Source organism: Liolophura sinensis, chromosome 6, assembly GCF_032854445.1.
Source record: "Liolophura sinensis isolate JHLJ2023 chromosome 6, CUHK_Ljap_v2, whole genome shotgun sequence".
Classification (NCBI taxonomy): Eukaryota; Metazoa; Mollusca; class Polyplacophora; order Chitonida; family Chitonidae; genus Liolophura; species Liolophura sinensis.
In genome coordinates this window covers 48,225,761-48,242,676 of record NC_088300.1, presented here as the reverse complement: position 1 = coordinate 48,242,676, position 16,916 = coordinate 48,225,761, and the positions used below count along the sequence as shown (strand labels likewise).

The 16,916-nt window shown below is 36.7% G+C and overlaps 1 protein-coding gene across 1 annotated transcript in view; it reads left to right on the top strand.

Annotated features, from left to right (window-relative positions):
* Window positions 1–16,916, top strand: part of LOC135467913 (ubiquitin carboxyl-terminal hydrolase MINDY-2-like) — a 53,543-nt gene that overhangs the window by 10,811 nt on the left and 25,816 nt on the right. The window contains exons 3-6 of the mRNA XM_064745838.1: window positions 1,924–2,469; window positions 4,951–5,057; window positions 14,936–15,126; window positions 15,617–15,759. Coding sequence (XP_064601908.1) covers window positions 1,924–2,469; window positions 4,951–5,057; window positions 14,936–15,126; window positions 15,617–15,759 — 987 coding nt within the window. The remainder of the gene's footprint in view (window positions 1–1,923; window positions 2,470–4,950; window positions 5,058–14,935; window positions 15,127–15,616; window positions 15,760–16,916) is intronic.

Genomic DNA, 16,916 nt, shown 5'->3' with positions numbered 1-16,916 from the left:
AACTCTTGTGGAGTTTAATTTGCGTTCCAAAAAAAAAAAACTGTTTAAACAGTAAGATTAAAGAACCATAGTTTGTATACGCGTGCACATATACATGGAATATCCTTTCTGTTTAACCATGATATGGGCCTTATTGCTTGACTCCACATTCCTAAACAATGTTAAGACAGATCAGATTGAAGCCAAGTTTGGTGAGCATAATTTGCCCTTACAGTAATGTAGATTTTTGAGTCTGGTTGCTCCATAATAACATTTAGGTCTTTTTTCCACACATGTATTGCATTACATGTGCATTGAAAATTCTGACCGTCATGTTGACATTTTTTTCTAACTACATTGAACTTGGTGTTGTGACTGTCCTGTTCAAATTGTTTTGCATCCTCGTAATGTAAATGCACAGAAATGTCTCAACTTTTCAGTCAAACATGGTGTTGTGGCTGCATTTCCATGGTTTATTCAAGCACCATAGCTTAGTCCCTTTGTATTATGTAACATTGTGGTATCATTAAGTGGCCCTGATTTATCCATCTGAACATTGGAGACAACATAAAAGCCACTACATCTGTTCAAGCATGAATGATGGGCCCTACCAATGAGGTCATTACAATTTAAAGCAAAGAGAGATGAGCAGTTATAAATTTTCTGTACAGCCTTATATTGGACAATTGTAAAGATTTATATTGTAGAAAACTGTTGACTATCGGAAGTAATTTTTGCCAAATTTGAAAGTGTTGAAAATCACTGTTGAACTTGGTTTGTCTTACATTTTTATATTCATTACGAAAGCACAAAGGAACTCTTCATTCTTTAAGCCAAAAAAAAAAAAAAAATTTTTTTTAAATGGTTAATTAATGAATTAATAAGGCAAATATATGTAAATGTACAGTTATGTACACTGTAATCTTTAAAAGTTAAATTCTCTGTGTTTGGATCATCACAATATGTGTGTTCAACTTGCGTACACAACATAATCCCCACAGAACGTGAGAAAGATGTGACTTTTTTAATACCTGTATATTGTACTTCACCTTAAGTTTAATATGTAGAAATTCGCTTGATGCTTATAAAGACCTCAAGTTGGTGCCAACTTTAAATTTTTTGCTGATAAGAAGTTAATCAAACTTCATAAAGGGGACACATATATGTTGGATAAGCAATCAGAGTAGACAAAAATACAACACATGAAAAATGCTTAAGTTAGATGAAATACTGTACAGTATATCATATACTCCAATGAGTAATGTGTTTTTCATCAGACCCCTTGTCACTGGATTCAGAGACGCTCTCCTGGTTTACACTGATTAATGCCATGGCTTGAGGACATGTGAAGTACAACTCAGTTCTTGTTTCATTAGAAACCAAGGTCACATTAGTAGAAGTCACCTGTCCTTTAGCTTACACTATGCATACACACATTAAAAAAAACATTTTGTCTACAGAGATTTGATTAAATCTTTGCAGCTCCCAGATTCAGTTTTTCAGGCTAATGACTTCTGTCATATTATTATTGTCTTGTCTTTAGAAATAGTACTTAATACATTTGAACACAGAATAAAAGATCATGATGGTTTGAAGTCATTATTTAAATAGTTGCTTTATTTTTCCATTGACAGATTCATGTGTTTGTTAATGTCTTTCAACTTTTGGTGTCAGTTTGTAATTACCTGTCATATTTCACCAAGACTTGAATTAAGTACACTGCTCAAACTTAATATCAGTGATGTTTTGCCAGCTAATGTGAGGTGGAATTCATTTTTGTGATGGATGTTTTCACACGACCAAATCAACTTTGTGATGTAAACAAGTCGGTTTTAATAAATGTTCCCAAAAGTTTTGTACAAATGTTGTCCGTTTGACATCACAAATTGTAAAGTTAAGTTGGATGTTGTATTTTAAATGACCCCTATGTTATCATATTTTCAGACAAACGACACACCTGCCAAAGGCGTGTTAACAGATGACCCAGCGTCTTGTCAAACTGAAGGAACCAGAAGCTCTCCTGCTGATAAGGTGACTTCTGACCGTAAGGAATCAACCAATCAGGATGTTCCTGCCTCAAATCTCCAGAAAGGAGATCAGCTTGTAGTGGATCTACCTCCAGTGGAGAGTGGTGTGGGGGCAACTGGTGGTGAAACAGCATGTGCAGCAAGTGCAGAATGTGGTGCAACTGCTGCAGCAGCACCGCCGTGTTCACAGTTCACATTAGAAGAGCGAGGGCAGTCATCAGGGGCGCTGAGTCCCGATGACTCCAGTTCCGCTCCTAGTGTTTACAGTGTTAAATGGGTGATGTTCAAAAACAATAAAGTTCCAGTAATAACACAGAATGAGAATGGACCGTGTCCGCTGATAGCCATCATGAATGTGCTGCTCTTACAGAAGAAGGTCCAATTCCCAGCATTAATGGAAATGGTTACGTCAGACCAACTCATGAGCTACTTGGGAGAATGTATATTTGAGAATGTCCCCAAGGTAAAATTAAATGTCTACATGCCATTATTGTAATTGTTTTCTTTAAAGGCTTTTGTTTTGTAGTAGTTGGTATGATAATATCCGTGACTTAGGGTGGAGGGAATTAGGAAAGCACTGAAATACAAGGCAGACTAAAAGTCCTTTGAGGCATACCAGTAGGTACTTCTAGCCTGCTAATGGTTTGTGTGTGACACCTTTGAAATGGTATTGGACCAGTTGTGGAAAGTTATGGCTGGCCCGACAATCCACAAACTACTGGAATATATGTGCATGTAAGTTTGTCTGTATTACATGTTATTGCAGCCAAGTGATTAGGAGTTGGATTTCAACATAAACCTACAATGGACTCCAATGTAACCCTTCATACCACCAGGTGAAGGAACATGTCACCTCAAGCGCTTAGGCATTTCCAGTTATGGATCATAATACATGTACTACTATCATAATTATTTTCAATAATAGCAGGTAATTAAAAAGGTAATGTTGGAGAATATTGTTCATAGACACGAAGTTTGTTGAAGTTTTCTCACTGGTATTCATGTCCAGACCAGAACTTTTGAGCTGTAGTGCGGCCTAGAAATGGTGACAACAGGCTAATGTTTGTATTATATTTCGGGAGGCCCATCTGTGGATTTTACATTCATGTAAATAGAGCTCATGAACTTTGGGAGCTCATAAGGAATGGTATTGAGGGTCGCAATATGACTTTTTGGAAAATTTATTATCATTTTAAAAGTGTGAATTTGACAGAGATGAAGGTGGTGTTTTCTGAAAGGTAACAGTTTGGGCTAATCAGGGAAAATAGAGAAAATTCTGTTGGATTAGGGCTTATCCAACTGCCAAAAATCTGTGGTATCCTGTGTATTTAGAAAACACTCACATATACTTCAACTATACAGTACATGTGTATCGAAATATGTGATAAGCTCGCTGATTGACACTCCATGTACCTATCACGATTAAGCTTCATGGCATATTGTACCTCATCCGTCATACCTACATTGTACCTCACTGCCGCCAGCTAAGACCAGAATAGCGGAAAAGCTGTTGTCCTAGTAACTGTGAAGTGAGGCCACATCCTGTGTTTTCTGGTACACATATTATCTCAAGGTATTTGCATTAAAGGTCATACAAAGGACTCCCTGTACAGGATTTCAAGTATGACTAGTTTCTTTTGTAGTAGTGTACACCAGATTATAAAAGACTGCCAGCTCTTTTAATCTGCTCACAGATTGTCCTTGTACTGTTGTGCTTTTGTGTAAGCATTTGGTGTGTTGTCATGGCAACTGTTTTGTCATGCTTTGCCAAGACCAAGAACAGCACAGATTTAATATGCAATTTTACCTCCAATAGACATATTATTCATTTTATCTAATGTGGTTAAAAGGCATTAAGAGAAATAATAAGTGTTCACTTCTCACAGCTTGTAAGTTAAAATTCATGGATAAATTACTGAAATGTAGTATAAGTGAAATATTCTTGCATATGGCGTAAATCACCAATGAGATAAATAAATAATTTCTTTTCCCGCTCTATGGTAGCATTTGGAGCTAATTGTTTTGGTTGTAGGCAGTCCCCACTTACACTGTCTGTAACCATATACATGTAATATTATGTGCTTGAAGAGGGGGCGTCGGTGGCTGAGTGGTTTGTGTTCTAGCACAGAACTATGACCCAGTAGCCTCTCACCAATGTGGGTTCTGTGAGTTCAAGTCCAGCTCATGTTGGCCCCCTCTGGAGTGTTGCAGGGAAGGTCTGTCAGCAACCCGCAGATGGTCTTGGGTTTCCCCTATTTTCCACCTAGTTTCCCCCATCCAGAAGGCTAACTACCATTTTATAGGTGAAATATTTTTAAGTGTGTATATAATAGCAATGAAGTAAATGAATAGAATCTACTACATGACAGTGATGGGCAGGCAGCTCCTGTTTGTTTTGATGTAGACTGATTTCAAGTCATCAGTATGGACAAATTCATTTGATAAGATAACCGTACATGGTTGTACATACTACACACTACTGTTTGACTTAAACTTCTTTCGTTTTTTGAAAGAACTGAATGCACAAAAACAGCAGAATAATAATAATTTTAATGGCTTGTCTTAAGTCAAAATCAGATCATAAAATTTTAAATCTTAGTGGATTTGCAATTTGGGAGAGAAAATAAAAAGCAATCTAGCCATGAATATTGTCAAGATAATTGTTTGATTTATTAATTAATGCTATATACTAATCATAACCACGTTAGACTGTTATCTTCATCATGAACGAGTCAAGAGAATTTTTAAACACCATGTGTGTTGCCATGAAAAGCTTACAAAGTCATGTTAATTGCACCGCATGTACAAGCTAAAACTCGGTACAAGAATTCAACACTGTTTTTTTTTATTTAATTGGTGTCTTGTGCCGAGTTCATCACTGAGATATCTTGATTTTGTATTCCCTTGAATAATAACATGTTTCAATTATTGTCTTTTTGCACAGAACATCACAGAGGATTCAAGACTTAACTATGAGCAGAATATGCAGGATGCAATGGCGGTTTTTCACAAGCTTCAAACAGGATTAGATGTTAACGTAAGATTTACAGGGTATGTATGTAAGCGTAATTGCACAAAATATAGGCGTGTACATACGTATTTGCATTAGTGTTTGGCCAGGCATAATCTGGCCATAGATGCTTCAGGGGCAGATACATGTTTTTGTCCCCATTCCCAATGATTTGTTTCCCAATTTGATGCGACAGTGGTTCTAATTCGTGACTGATTTCTCAAAGTGTACACTTCTCAGATAAGCACACCACTTTTTCACTCTTTGAACAATTGGGGAAAGGTATAATGTGAGAAGTGAAGGTTTGATTTTGGTATCTCGAAGTAAAAGAAAGCTTAAATATGAAGCAAGGTTCATCATGCAGACAGTTGAAAACAATGTGTGAAAGTGCTTTCATTTTTTCTGATTTTTTTAAAGTGGTGAAAGACATATACTATCGTTGGCTTTATATGTCATATTGACAGTATTTAGGAACCCTTATGCCACATCTCATGGTTTTTTTTCCTGATGTTTACCAGAAGGAAGGAATTTTTGGGAACATTATTTCAGTAATCTTTTACTCACAGGTGAAAAAGTTATTTCAACATTCACTGTCATGATTACAATTGGAAAGACTTCCTGTGATGTCTGACAGTGTGATCCACTTAGACCACCAATGTTTGAATGCCTTTAATTCTTTTCACACAAGTCTAAAAAAATAAATCAAAGTATATTTATGAATAGTTGTAAGTGTTCTGTTTAGTTATGCCGACTTTGATTTTTAGAGGTCTTATCCTTGAAATACACATGAAATGAAGTCTTTATTCAAGGCATGTGACTCAGATTAAGTATGACAGTAGCAATTTTTGTACAGAAATCTTGAACAACTCCGAGGTCAGTGGGGTCACCGTGAAGAGGCAGGAAGAGATGTCAGAAACACAAAAACTCTGTCTCAACCTTTGTTTCTAATAATATTTTGTACACACGCATTCTCTTTATCTAAACTATGCACAGCAACCATCACCTGAAACAGTGTTATTGCTGAAGGCTGATTAAATCATTGTGCACTAGGACAGCAGTGATGACTAACTGTTGCTAAGACTAATCAAGCCTACAAGCATTGCACCGGCTCCAAAGGTCAAGCGGGTATAAGGGTTAGGTGGCACATCTTCATTAATCAAGCTAGCGATGTCCAGCATCATCTACCTTGATTTACTGAGCCATGTTGTTCAAAGCTGTTGCATTTTCATGTATTCAGATTTTCTCCATGAAACTCTTCCTAATGTGTTGTACCTATTTCCCTGAAACGTGAGGCATACGTGATCCCTATCATCTAAACTTGTGCTTACTTGAGTTTAATTACAATCGGTGCTTGGCTCAATAATGGATTTTCGTGTACATGGTGTCCTCCTCTGATTGCTACATTTCTCCATTCAAACTGGATATACCAGAAGTGCAGTCCATGCGTACTGTAAATGGCCCATGAAACAATGAACATGTAACATACCACAAATGGCCCATGGAACAATGAACATGTAACATACCACAAATGGCCCATGGAACAATGAACATGTATATGAAACCAAACATACCACAAATGACCCATGTTACAATGAACATATATGTGAAACCAAACATACCACACATGGCCCATAAAACGATGAAAGTGTGTATGAAACCAAACATACCACACATGGCCCATGAAACATATAACATGTATATGGAAGCAAACATACCACAACTGGCCCATAAAACAATGAACATGTGTATGAAACCAAACACACCCCAAATGGCCCATGAAACAATGAACATGTATATGGAACCAAACATACCACAACTGACCCATGAAACAGTGAACATGTATGTGGTACCAATCTAAGCATCATGGCAGACATGTATCTGTTGATCCATCTCATATGTTTTGGGCATATTGTTATACTTTTTACCATTTGCTAAGAAGGAAAGAAACTTCATTTATAACTGGACTAGTCAATTCCAGGGATTTCTATAAAGTTAAATTTTATTTGTTGAGAAAGAAAGAAATGCTTTTCATTGGCATATTGTGAAAACTGTAGAGTTACATTGAGTAGTTACAGGTTTTCACACATGAAAAAAAACATGACACTGATAGTTACACGTAAGGATGGGCTAAACATGTTGTTTGTTGACGCATCAGCAGGAGAAAAAAGTCAGCTTGTCTCAAGTTCCAGAAAGAATTTCATTCACAGATTTTGACAGTTAGACACTCCTGTGTAAATACCATGGGATTTATTTTTACACTTTAATTTTCTACCATATCTGTTGTTTTCAAGGTTAAAGCTCTTATGTGATTAAGATACATGTATGTGGATTTGCATCAAACAAAGACTGACTATTGTTGACACGAACATCACTCAGTAAAAGTTGTCTGTGGTTTAACAGACCCCGGGGCAGTTCTTACATCCGCATTGGACATCTCAGGTGGTAGAATGCCCACATTCTATCAGGGCAGTTTATGGGCTATATTTTTAGACAAGAAAAGATTTTCAAATCATTCTCCCATCTGTTGTGGATGAAAGCTGGTGTCTGCATATTGTGAGAAAGTTGTATAATTTATTTATTTATTTGATTGGTGTTTTACACCATACTCAAGAATATTTCACTTATACGACGGTGGCCAGCATTATGGTGGGTGGAAACCGGGCAGATCCCGGGGGAAACCCACGACAATCTGCAGGATGCTGGCAGACCTTCCCACTTACGGCCGGAGAGGAAGCCAGCATGAGCTGGACTTGAACTCACAGCGGCCGCATTGGTGAGAGACTCCTGGGTCATCACGCTGCGGAAAGTTGTATAAGATGTACATTTAAAATTAACAGAGTAACAAATAAATTTATGAAGTAGTCTCTTTAACCTCATAAATTGACAGAATACTTCTTTGTTATAAAAAAATAACACCTTTAATACCAGTTTTTTTGTAACATTGAGACTTTGACCTTGAACAAAAGTATGATAATTCATTTTCTTTGACATGTCTGTAACAGTTTAGGACTTTGTGAATATTTTATTGTAGTACTGTCTGTCTGCCCAGTTAATTTAATGTTATATTTAAAGACACCTAAGATTTATTACTAAGCTATTTGTTGTGTTTTTTACCAAAAGTTTTTGCTGGAAATTTTGTTACCTAAGTTGTCAACTTCATTTAAATATTTAATTGCTCTCCACGCCCAAGTAATATCATTTTCTTGATAGCATCACAGTTCTCTATTGATGTGTGCAAAAAAAGTGTCAGATTATGGAAATAACTTGGAACATGTGTCAAAGTGATTAATGGCCATTAAGTAAAATATAAGAAATAATATTTAAACTTTGATGATAGTGTTCCTGCTGTGTGTCAGCGTATGTGAGCAGCTTCGCTGAGTGAATCCTTAGGTAAGAGATTAGCGGAGATATGATAATCTATAAGCCATACAGTTCAAGGATATTGACATGGTATGCATACAATATCAGAGCAAAATTAATATCTGATAAATACCGATCAGTGTTGAGCTGCTTTTAAGTTTGACTCGAAAGTGAAAAAATTAGCAGGTTGACAGTGTAAGCTGAAATCAAAAGATCAAAACTTTACATCCCACGATAATGTAGGGGGCAGACATTGTATAAGTGAAATATTCTTCAGTGCGGAGTTAAACACCAATCAGATAAATAAAGCAGAACTTAATAAAACTCAATATGACATGGTAAGACTTTATAGTGGATATTTAACGTGTCATATATATTGTGACAAGTACTTAATGACCACATTTTCTCTGAGTATTAATTTTTTGAGGTGTATTTATTGAACTAGGATCATGAAACCGTCAGATATATGTTATCCGCACACTGTGGTTATTTGGATCGGCGTATCTGCTTGAGTCCTCTGCGGTCACTTTGCCGTATTGACTTGGATCCAGATCACCACAGCCTGCTGATGATATATTTATCATATACCTTGCAAGAAAACATTTTCTCGGGGCTTAATACCCAGATGTATTCACGGGCTCTAGTGCTTGGTTAGGAAGTGGTATGGTTGTTATGACCCTAACATGTCTTTACGTGCCCATGATGTGCCTTTGTAGCACTGCCAAGTTGTTCGGCAACGGCATCATGTTGGAAGTTGGAGTCCCCTTGCATGGATTTTACCAAAGTTGGGAATAAAGGAAACGATATGCCCACTGTGTATGTATAGTATTGGTGGTGCCCTTGTGCAAGGTGGATCAATTTGACTCATTCTAATATTAGAATGCCATAAATTGCCTTAGCTGAGCAGCAAAAACAACAACAATGGGCTAGGTGTTAGACTGTTTCTGTGTTTCATTGCTTTGTGGAATCACTGCAAATTTTGACTCAGGATAACTTTCTGTTTGAAGTAGGATGCTACAGTGAATAAATAAGTGCAAAACACAGTTTTACGTTTGTACTACAGTTTATGTGGTATGCAGTGATCATTGCTTGCAAAAAAAAAATCATTGTTTCATTTTTTTTTTTTTTTTTTATGATGCCAAGTTACTGGACCCAGTGTATGAAGCAAACTTAAATTATGCAAACACTGTTGAAACCATAATTTGCGAGCCACATACATGAAATGTAAATATGGTTGTATAACTTAAGTGAATGATGTAAGAGAGCATTATTATCTCCCAAAGAAGTTTAGATAAAGTTGAAGGATAAAATGAGGGAAAAATGCTGAACTTCAAGATAGATTTTCTCACTTAGTCCATGTTTACTTCATGAAACTGGGCCTTGTGTTTTTTGCTTAGTATTCATGAGAACGACTAGGAGACTGTTAACTGTGAAACAACCCAATACATGTATCCCCTGATAGCATTCCTTTATCTCGGTCTACACCACACACAATTACACTTCTAACTGTTTTAGTGTAAATTTAACCTCTAACCATGGCACATAAGTGGAGTAGTAGAGTTGAGAAAGAAATTACCAGTATTAGAGAGGACAGTTCAAGAGGTGGAATTTTGGTTTGACTGCATGGAAGAAAACTGTCATTTCTGGAAACTGCACTGTATTAAAATTCAGGTGCCCAAAGTTATAACAGTAAAAAAAAGAATGAAAAAAAAAGCCAAACCAAAATAGCTAATAAAATGCAATTTTCAAAATAACAGTAATAGTTCAACTATGGAATAAATGCCATGTAAATCTTTATAAATATAGTTAATTTCCAACACCCAACATCTCTAAATCTAATTTTTTCAGACAAATGTTGAAACCTCATCGTAAATTATTCACAGTCTGACAGGTTATTATTGGACTTTTCCCAAATAAAGATGTACAGTATATGTACAGCGGTCATACATGTACTTGGAAGTAGATACAGTACAGCTAGGTTAGTACATCATTATCGTACGACAACAAGTTTAAAGGTTTCATGCAATTCATTCTAAAGAGAGGCATATATAAATTTTCTGCTGCTTCCCTTTCACAAATTTACATTTTTAAGTAATAGACTCATCTGCACAGTAGTTTTAAAAAAAAAGCGACTTACATTGTACTCAAATTTAAAACTAGTCCATACAATTGCATGAGGCCTTGAACTTAGTTGTCAATCCTAACATAGATTCAGACCTGCTTATCCAAGATATCAGGATAAACAAAATTAAGGTTAAAGGTGTATTTTTGAAATGTGGCCCCTTGAAAAATTCCTGCAGTGATTTGAGACATTGTGTTATTATTTTTGACACATCTGGACATATTTCTCTGAGAACTGATACACGGCGATGGTACGCCTTGTGACATTTTGAGGTTTCATTTGGTAAGAGTTGAGAGGAAGATAAATGACAACCAGATGTGCTTGGATTACAGTTAGTATGCTTTAATGGTTTTTGACAGGTTAGAATTTTAGTCATTTCTTCCTGCATTTGCATAATTGTTAATGCTTTCAACATTTTTATGTCCTATAAGCTGCATGATGGTTGCACGAGCTACCCCAGCATGCATTGGGCATGTACAGGTTGACTTTCTGGCCCTATGGTTTGTCTTCATGCCTGGAAGGTTTGCTTTGTCGTCCATTTTCGTTAACATAACTTTTACACTGTTCTTGCCCAGTGGTTGACATTTGTACCACAATTCACTCTCCACTCTTCACTCCTTGGTAGTTGATTGCATGATAAACTGGACTATCTGGCTTACACATTTTCATATGTCGATGATTCCTGAAGGCCTTGTATGTCTCAGTGCGACAGCGTTCATTGTCAGGCTACACAAACTGTTTAGGATTAAAAGCGAGTTAATATCCGCTAGGATTCTCTCCGTTTCTTGTTTTTGTGCCTGCCATTTTAATTTACGGAAATCAGAGGATACTAATGTGGAATAATACTGATTGGGTTTGTATCATGCACTTAGCAGACTTTAAAAACTTCAAAGCACTTTACTGTTCTCAACGTGCAACTTACCTAAGTAATTTTCATTGTGATACTTAAGAGTTGTCTTTAATTTCAAATCTAAATTCAGAAAATACATAAGTTTGATAGAATTGTAAGACATGATCCAAGGCTCTGGACTCAAAAAAAAGATTATGGGTTTGAGTTCTTCCTATGATTTTTGCCTTCATGCTACTTCTTGGTCTTTCAGTGTTAGATACTTTGAAACTTTCAGTGTTAGATACTTTGAAACACTGCAATGCCCAGTGGATTCTATAGGCAGTGTAAACATATCATTGTGTGCCTGAAAGATATATCAAGCTAAAGAGACCGTGTTATTTTGAGATAAGGATTTGTACACTTGTTCATGTAAACACAGGCATATCTACAGGACATAAATCATTTTTCATAGTTCTAATTTCCTGTTTATTTGAAATTGTATATTTAATTATTTCTTTGGGTGTTTTATTTTGTATTCAAGACCATAGCACTTTAAAACTAGTGATCATGCATAAAACTATCGCCATCCCCCTCCTCTGTCACTGCAGGCAGTTATAGTTTCACTTTGTTACTGACCTTCATAAAATATGTCTATACAGATCTACAAAAGCTGTGTGGTTTCTAGTCATCATCTCTGGGGCAAGGCATGTTTACAGTTAACTGTACGGGTCGGTTACTAATTTATTTATTTATTTGATTGGTGTTTTTTTTTCCGAACTCAAGATTATTTATACGACGGTGGCCAGTATTATGGTGTAAGGAAACCAAACCAGGGGAAACCCACGACCATCCACAGGTTGTTGCCAGACCTTTCTACATATAACAAAAAAGTAAGCCAGCATGAGCTGCACTTGAACTTACATTGGTGAGAGGCCCTTGGGTCATTGCACCACGCTGGCAAGCATGATGCTAACCACTGATCCCCCCCCCCCTCCCTCCCCGCGGTACTGGTCAGTTACATGTACCTTCTAAATTTTGTTGAAGGCATACTGGTTGACAGATGTATGTATACTGTTGACAAGTTATCAAGTTATTAGGTGCATGGCACAGAGATTGCTGATCTGAAAGCCAACTGTACAGATGAGATAAATGTCATCAAATTGTCAATCTAATGGCTGGGCTAAACCTTGAATGTGCACAACAGCAATGTTTAGAACATTAACAGCTGGCTGACAGCAATAACCAATGGGTTCACCCAGGTGTTAATGTTTTCACATTATTTTTGTGTACATTTGAGGTGTAGCACTCATCTAACCAACCTCATCTAAATTCCTTTCTGTATGTGCCAGGTACTTACCTCCATGTACTTGCACCTTGTTCTGAAGAATATATATGGGTATTTGCTAGATTCCATAAATGTTTTGTCTGTTAACTATGTGGCTTATGGAGAACTTCAGCATTTATCTTTAACTCAATGTATTGCTGTTTGGCCTCATGTTGATTCAGCCAATTGATATCAAGCCATTGGCCTGAGTATCATACATGTATTTGACCAGTAAAAGGCATGTGTGTGGTTATACTATTGGTTCACCGTATAGCAAGTTGTATTGGGTTTGTAACTTTAGATATCCCTCATCTCATTGTCATCTGGGAAAGTCACAGGTGTGACTGTTTTCTTTTAGGCCTGATTTTGTGAAACAAACTTTGATGTGAGCAAGAGATGAAAACTCACTTTCTTCCATATATATTGTCATAGTATGCAAGAAGGTCCCAACAATGCTGCTTGACAATAATTGGAGGAAGCCATTTTTATTCTATTTGTATAAAGTTGTGCTGGTTTATATTACAGTGTGTGAGACTTTTCATAATGTACAATCTCACAGTGCATCATCTATGAGCTTTTGAACACTAATATGTACATATATGTTTGTATACAATGACATACATGTATATATTTTATTTTAAAGGTGGAGAAAACCTAAAAATGACTAAGTTCTAATGAAAGAGTGTGAAACGTTATTCCTAAATGTGGTCTTTAATTTTTCCGTTTTTTCCTTAAGGAGACAAATACACTTGAAAATAATTTTTGTATGGTGGGTATTTGGGACCACCTTTTGGTATTTATAGTCTTTGTTTAATAATGTCATAAATGAGGTTGTAACACAGGTTTAATAAATAGATTTGCACTAGAATTTGTTCTTTTCAGCTAAGAAATGTATTAAACCTCAATTTGGATCAAATAAATAAATAAATATATCAATTTGGATCATACTTTTATTTTAATATGTTCATAAATATTACAATAATTTAGGTTAAATGCATATGTTTCGATTTAAACAACAAATTTACATCCTAATAAAAAGACAAGCATCATATCATTATTTAGTACATTATTATGCAACAACGATAAATACCAAAAGTTGATCCCAGATACCCACAAAAATATTTTCAAATACTCTTTTCTCTTGAAAAAAAAAATCCAAAAAAAATATTGAAGATCATATTTGCAAATTAGATTTGATGCTCTTTCATCTATTCATCATTTAAAGGTTTTTTTCTCCTTTATAGCGTAGTTTAAATGAGTATTCTCTGAAGTGCATTATGTGAGGCCTGTGAAGATACACATGCAGCTGTACAATAGCTGATTGTTTGGGAAGCATGTGTTACTGCATGTATGACTGAGGAGACTCCAGAATGTATCATCTCTGATCTGTTAGACTGGACTGTATCACAGCTGGTTATCTTGAAGCAAGTTGTGATGTTATGTGTTACTGTATGTGTGACTGAGGAGACTCCAGAATGTATCATCTCTGATCTGTTAGACTGGACTGTATCACAGCTGGTTATCTTGAAGCAAGTTGTGATGTTATGTGTTACTGCATGTGTGACTGAGGAGACTCCAGAATGTATCATCTCTGATCTGTTAGACTGGACTGTATCACAGCTGGTTATCTTGAAGCAAGTTGTGATGTTATGTGATACTGCATGTATGACTGAGGAGACTCCAGAATGTATCATCTCTGATCTGTTAGACCGGACTGTATCACAGCTGGTTATCTTGAAGCAAGTTGTGATGTTATGTGATACTGCATGTATGACTGAGGAGACTCTAGAATGTATCATCTCTGATCTGTTAGACCGGACTGTATCACAGCTGGTTATCTTGAAGCAAGTTGTGATGTTATGTGTTACTGCATGTGTGACTGAGGAGACTCCAGAATGTATCATCTCTGATCTGTTAGACTGGACTGTATCACAGCTGGTTATCTTGAAGCAAGTTGTGATGTTATGTGATACTGCATGTATGACTGAGGAGACTCCAGAATGTATCATCTCTGATCTGTTAGACTGGACTGTATCACAGCTGGTTATCTTGAAGAAAGTTGTGATGTTATGTGTTACTGCATGTATGACTGAGGAGACTCCAGAATGTATCATCTCTGATCTGTTAGACTGGACTGTATCACAGCTGGTTATCTTGAAGCAAGCTGTGATGTTATGTGATACTGCATGTATGACTGGGGAAACTCTAGAAGGTATCATCTGGCTGGAAATGTCGCTGTATTACAGCTAGTTTTAGTAACATGTTATTATGTTTTGTGTTACAGTGTGTGTGACTTTGAGTACACCCCAGAGCTGATCATCTTTGACCTGTTGGAGATACGCCTTTATCATGGCTGGCTGGTGGATCCCCAGGAGCCTCAAGTAGGGGCCGCAGTGGGGAACTGCAGCTATAATCAGCTGGTAGAGAAAATCATTGCTCAAAAATCCTCAGAGAAACAAGAGTTGGTAACAGAAGGTAAGTTTTAGACTCACACTAGTCCATCAACAAGCATGTCTTATGTATATACTTGGATCTACCGATGTCTTTGTATTGTTGAGTGACGGAAAGAAGACTGGATTTGAAGTACATGTAACCTGATGCAGTTATTTTTTTTTAGACAAAGATGCGATTTTACACTATACTCAAGAATATTTCACTTATGCAAAGGCAGCCGGCTGCTGCCTTGCTTCAACTGATGGGTTTTAAGAATGTTAAATTTGTATTCATCAATACACATTTGTCATTTGTAAGATCATTTCATAGTGGGAAAAGTGCAAATAACAACCATTGTGTGGCCACATCTTTTTCATAGTCCACATTTCAAGATAAATGTGATCAAGGGGGATAACTCTGAGTGTAAAGCGCACTATGGGGAGATAAGTTTTTTACCGAGCCCAAGATACACCTTGTAGATTATTAAAGCTGAGTGACAAATGACTAAATGTATGGTTTCTTTTTACCACAGCATTGCTGGCAGAGACTTTCCTGGAGAGTTCAGCATCTCAGCTAACATACCATGGTCTATGTGAGCTCTCCACCAGTGTGAAGGAGGGAGAACTATGCGTGTGCTTTAGGAACAACCATTTTAGTACTTTATATAAACATAAGGTAATTTTCTTGACATTGCATGTGTTATATAGCTTTGCTTTGAATGCTTAGAAATCAGTGGGGTTTTTTTTTTGGAACTAAAACTCAGTACTTTTGGAACCAGAATCTTCAGTGGATCACCATTCATTGTTGTGTAATTTAAAATATCCTTGTTGGATATGTTTGAGGTGACAAGGCACTTACCCAAATCTACTGCTCTAACTTAAGTTAGTGGACAATGTTGAAATGTTATTAAATGTAAAAAGAAACCAACTGATCGTATTTCATGCATTGAAATCATCAGAGAGCACAGTTTTGGCTTGGTTATATAAAACACTGGTATGGCCGCAGAAGATAGGCCCTGGAGCAGTGTCATCACTTGAATCCAGGTTTTGCTGGATCCATTGTGGTTGTGATTCAAGAGATTTCTGAATTTGATTTCCCTTAATTTACAAAGCCTGATCACCATAGCACAAGTTGAATATTCTTGTGTGTAGCATAAAAGCTCAGTCTAATAATCATAAATAACAGTTAAATTATTGAAAATGCCAGCCTACATGTAGCTTTGTAGCATTATTAATCTGAGACATATTGTTAGGCTGATGATGCTATTGTACTATGACTACCTACAGGTACAGCCATAAACAGGGGGCATAACTCTTACTGCCAGAATGCCAACCTTATTGTTTCAGACAGTACCAATATTTCTTTATAATTTATGTATTTACTTGTTTGATGTTTTATGCTGTACTCAAGATCATTATACCTCTTAGGGTAATTCTTGGTTTCAATTGGTCGAAAGGCAGTCACATGATATCCCGCAAAAAATGATGTACAGCAATCATGCGTGCCAAGGAATCTAATGTCACGCTCACAAAGTATTATCCCACGTTCACATGGTGATATCCAACGATCTTGTGCTAACATGCTATCACGTGCGTTATCTCCCTTTGAGAGCTCTCAGGCATTTGTAAAGTAAACAATGGGATGGTGGTTGTAGTTCCCATACCGACGTACAAATTCGAATTTTTTCGGTAAAATAAAACATATTGTGCAGGCGGTGGGGTGCAACATCAGCAATTGTCAGCTCTTGACAAGTTATATTCACCTCGGGCTTTGCCCTCATTGAATATCACTTCTCTTAAGCTGACAATTCCTGATGTCCCACCCTATAGCAT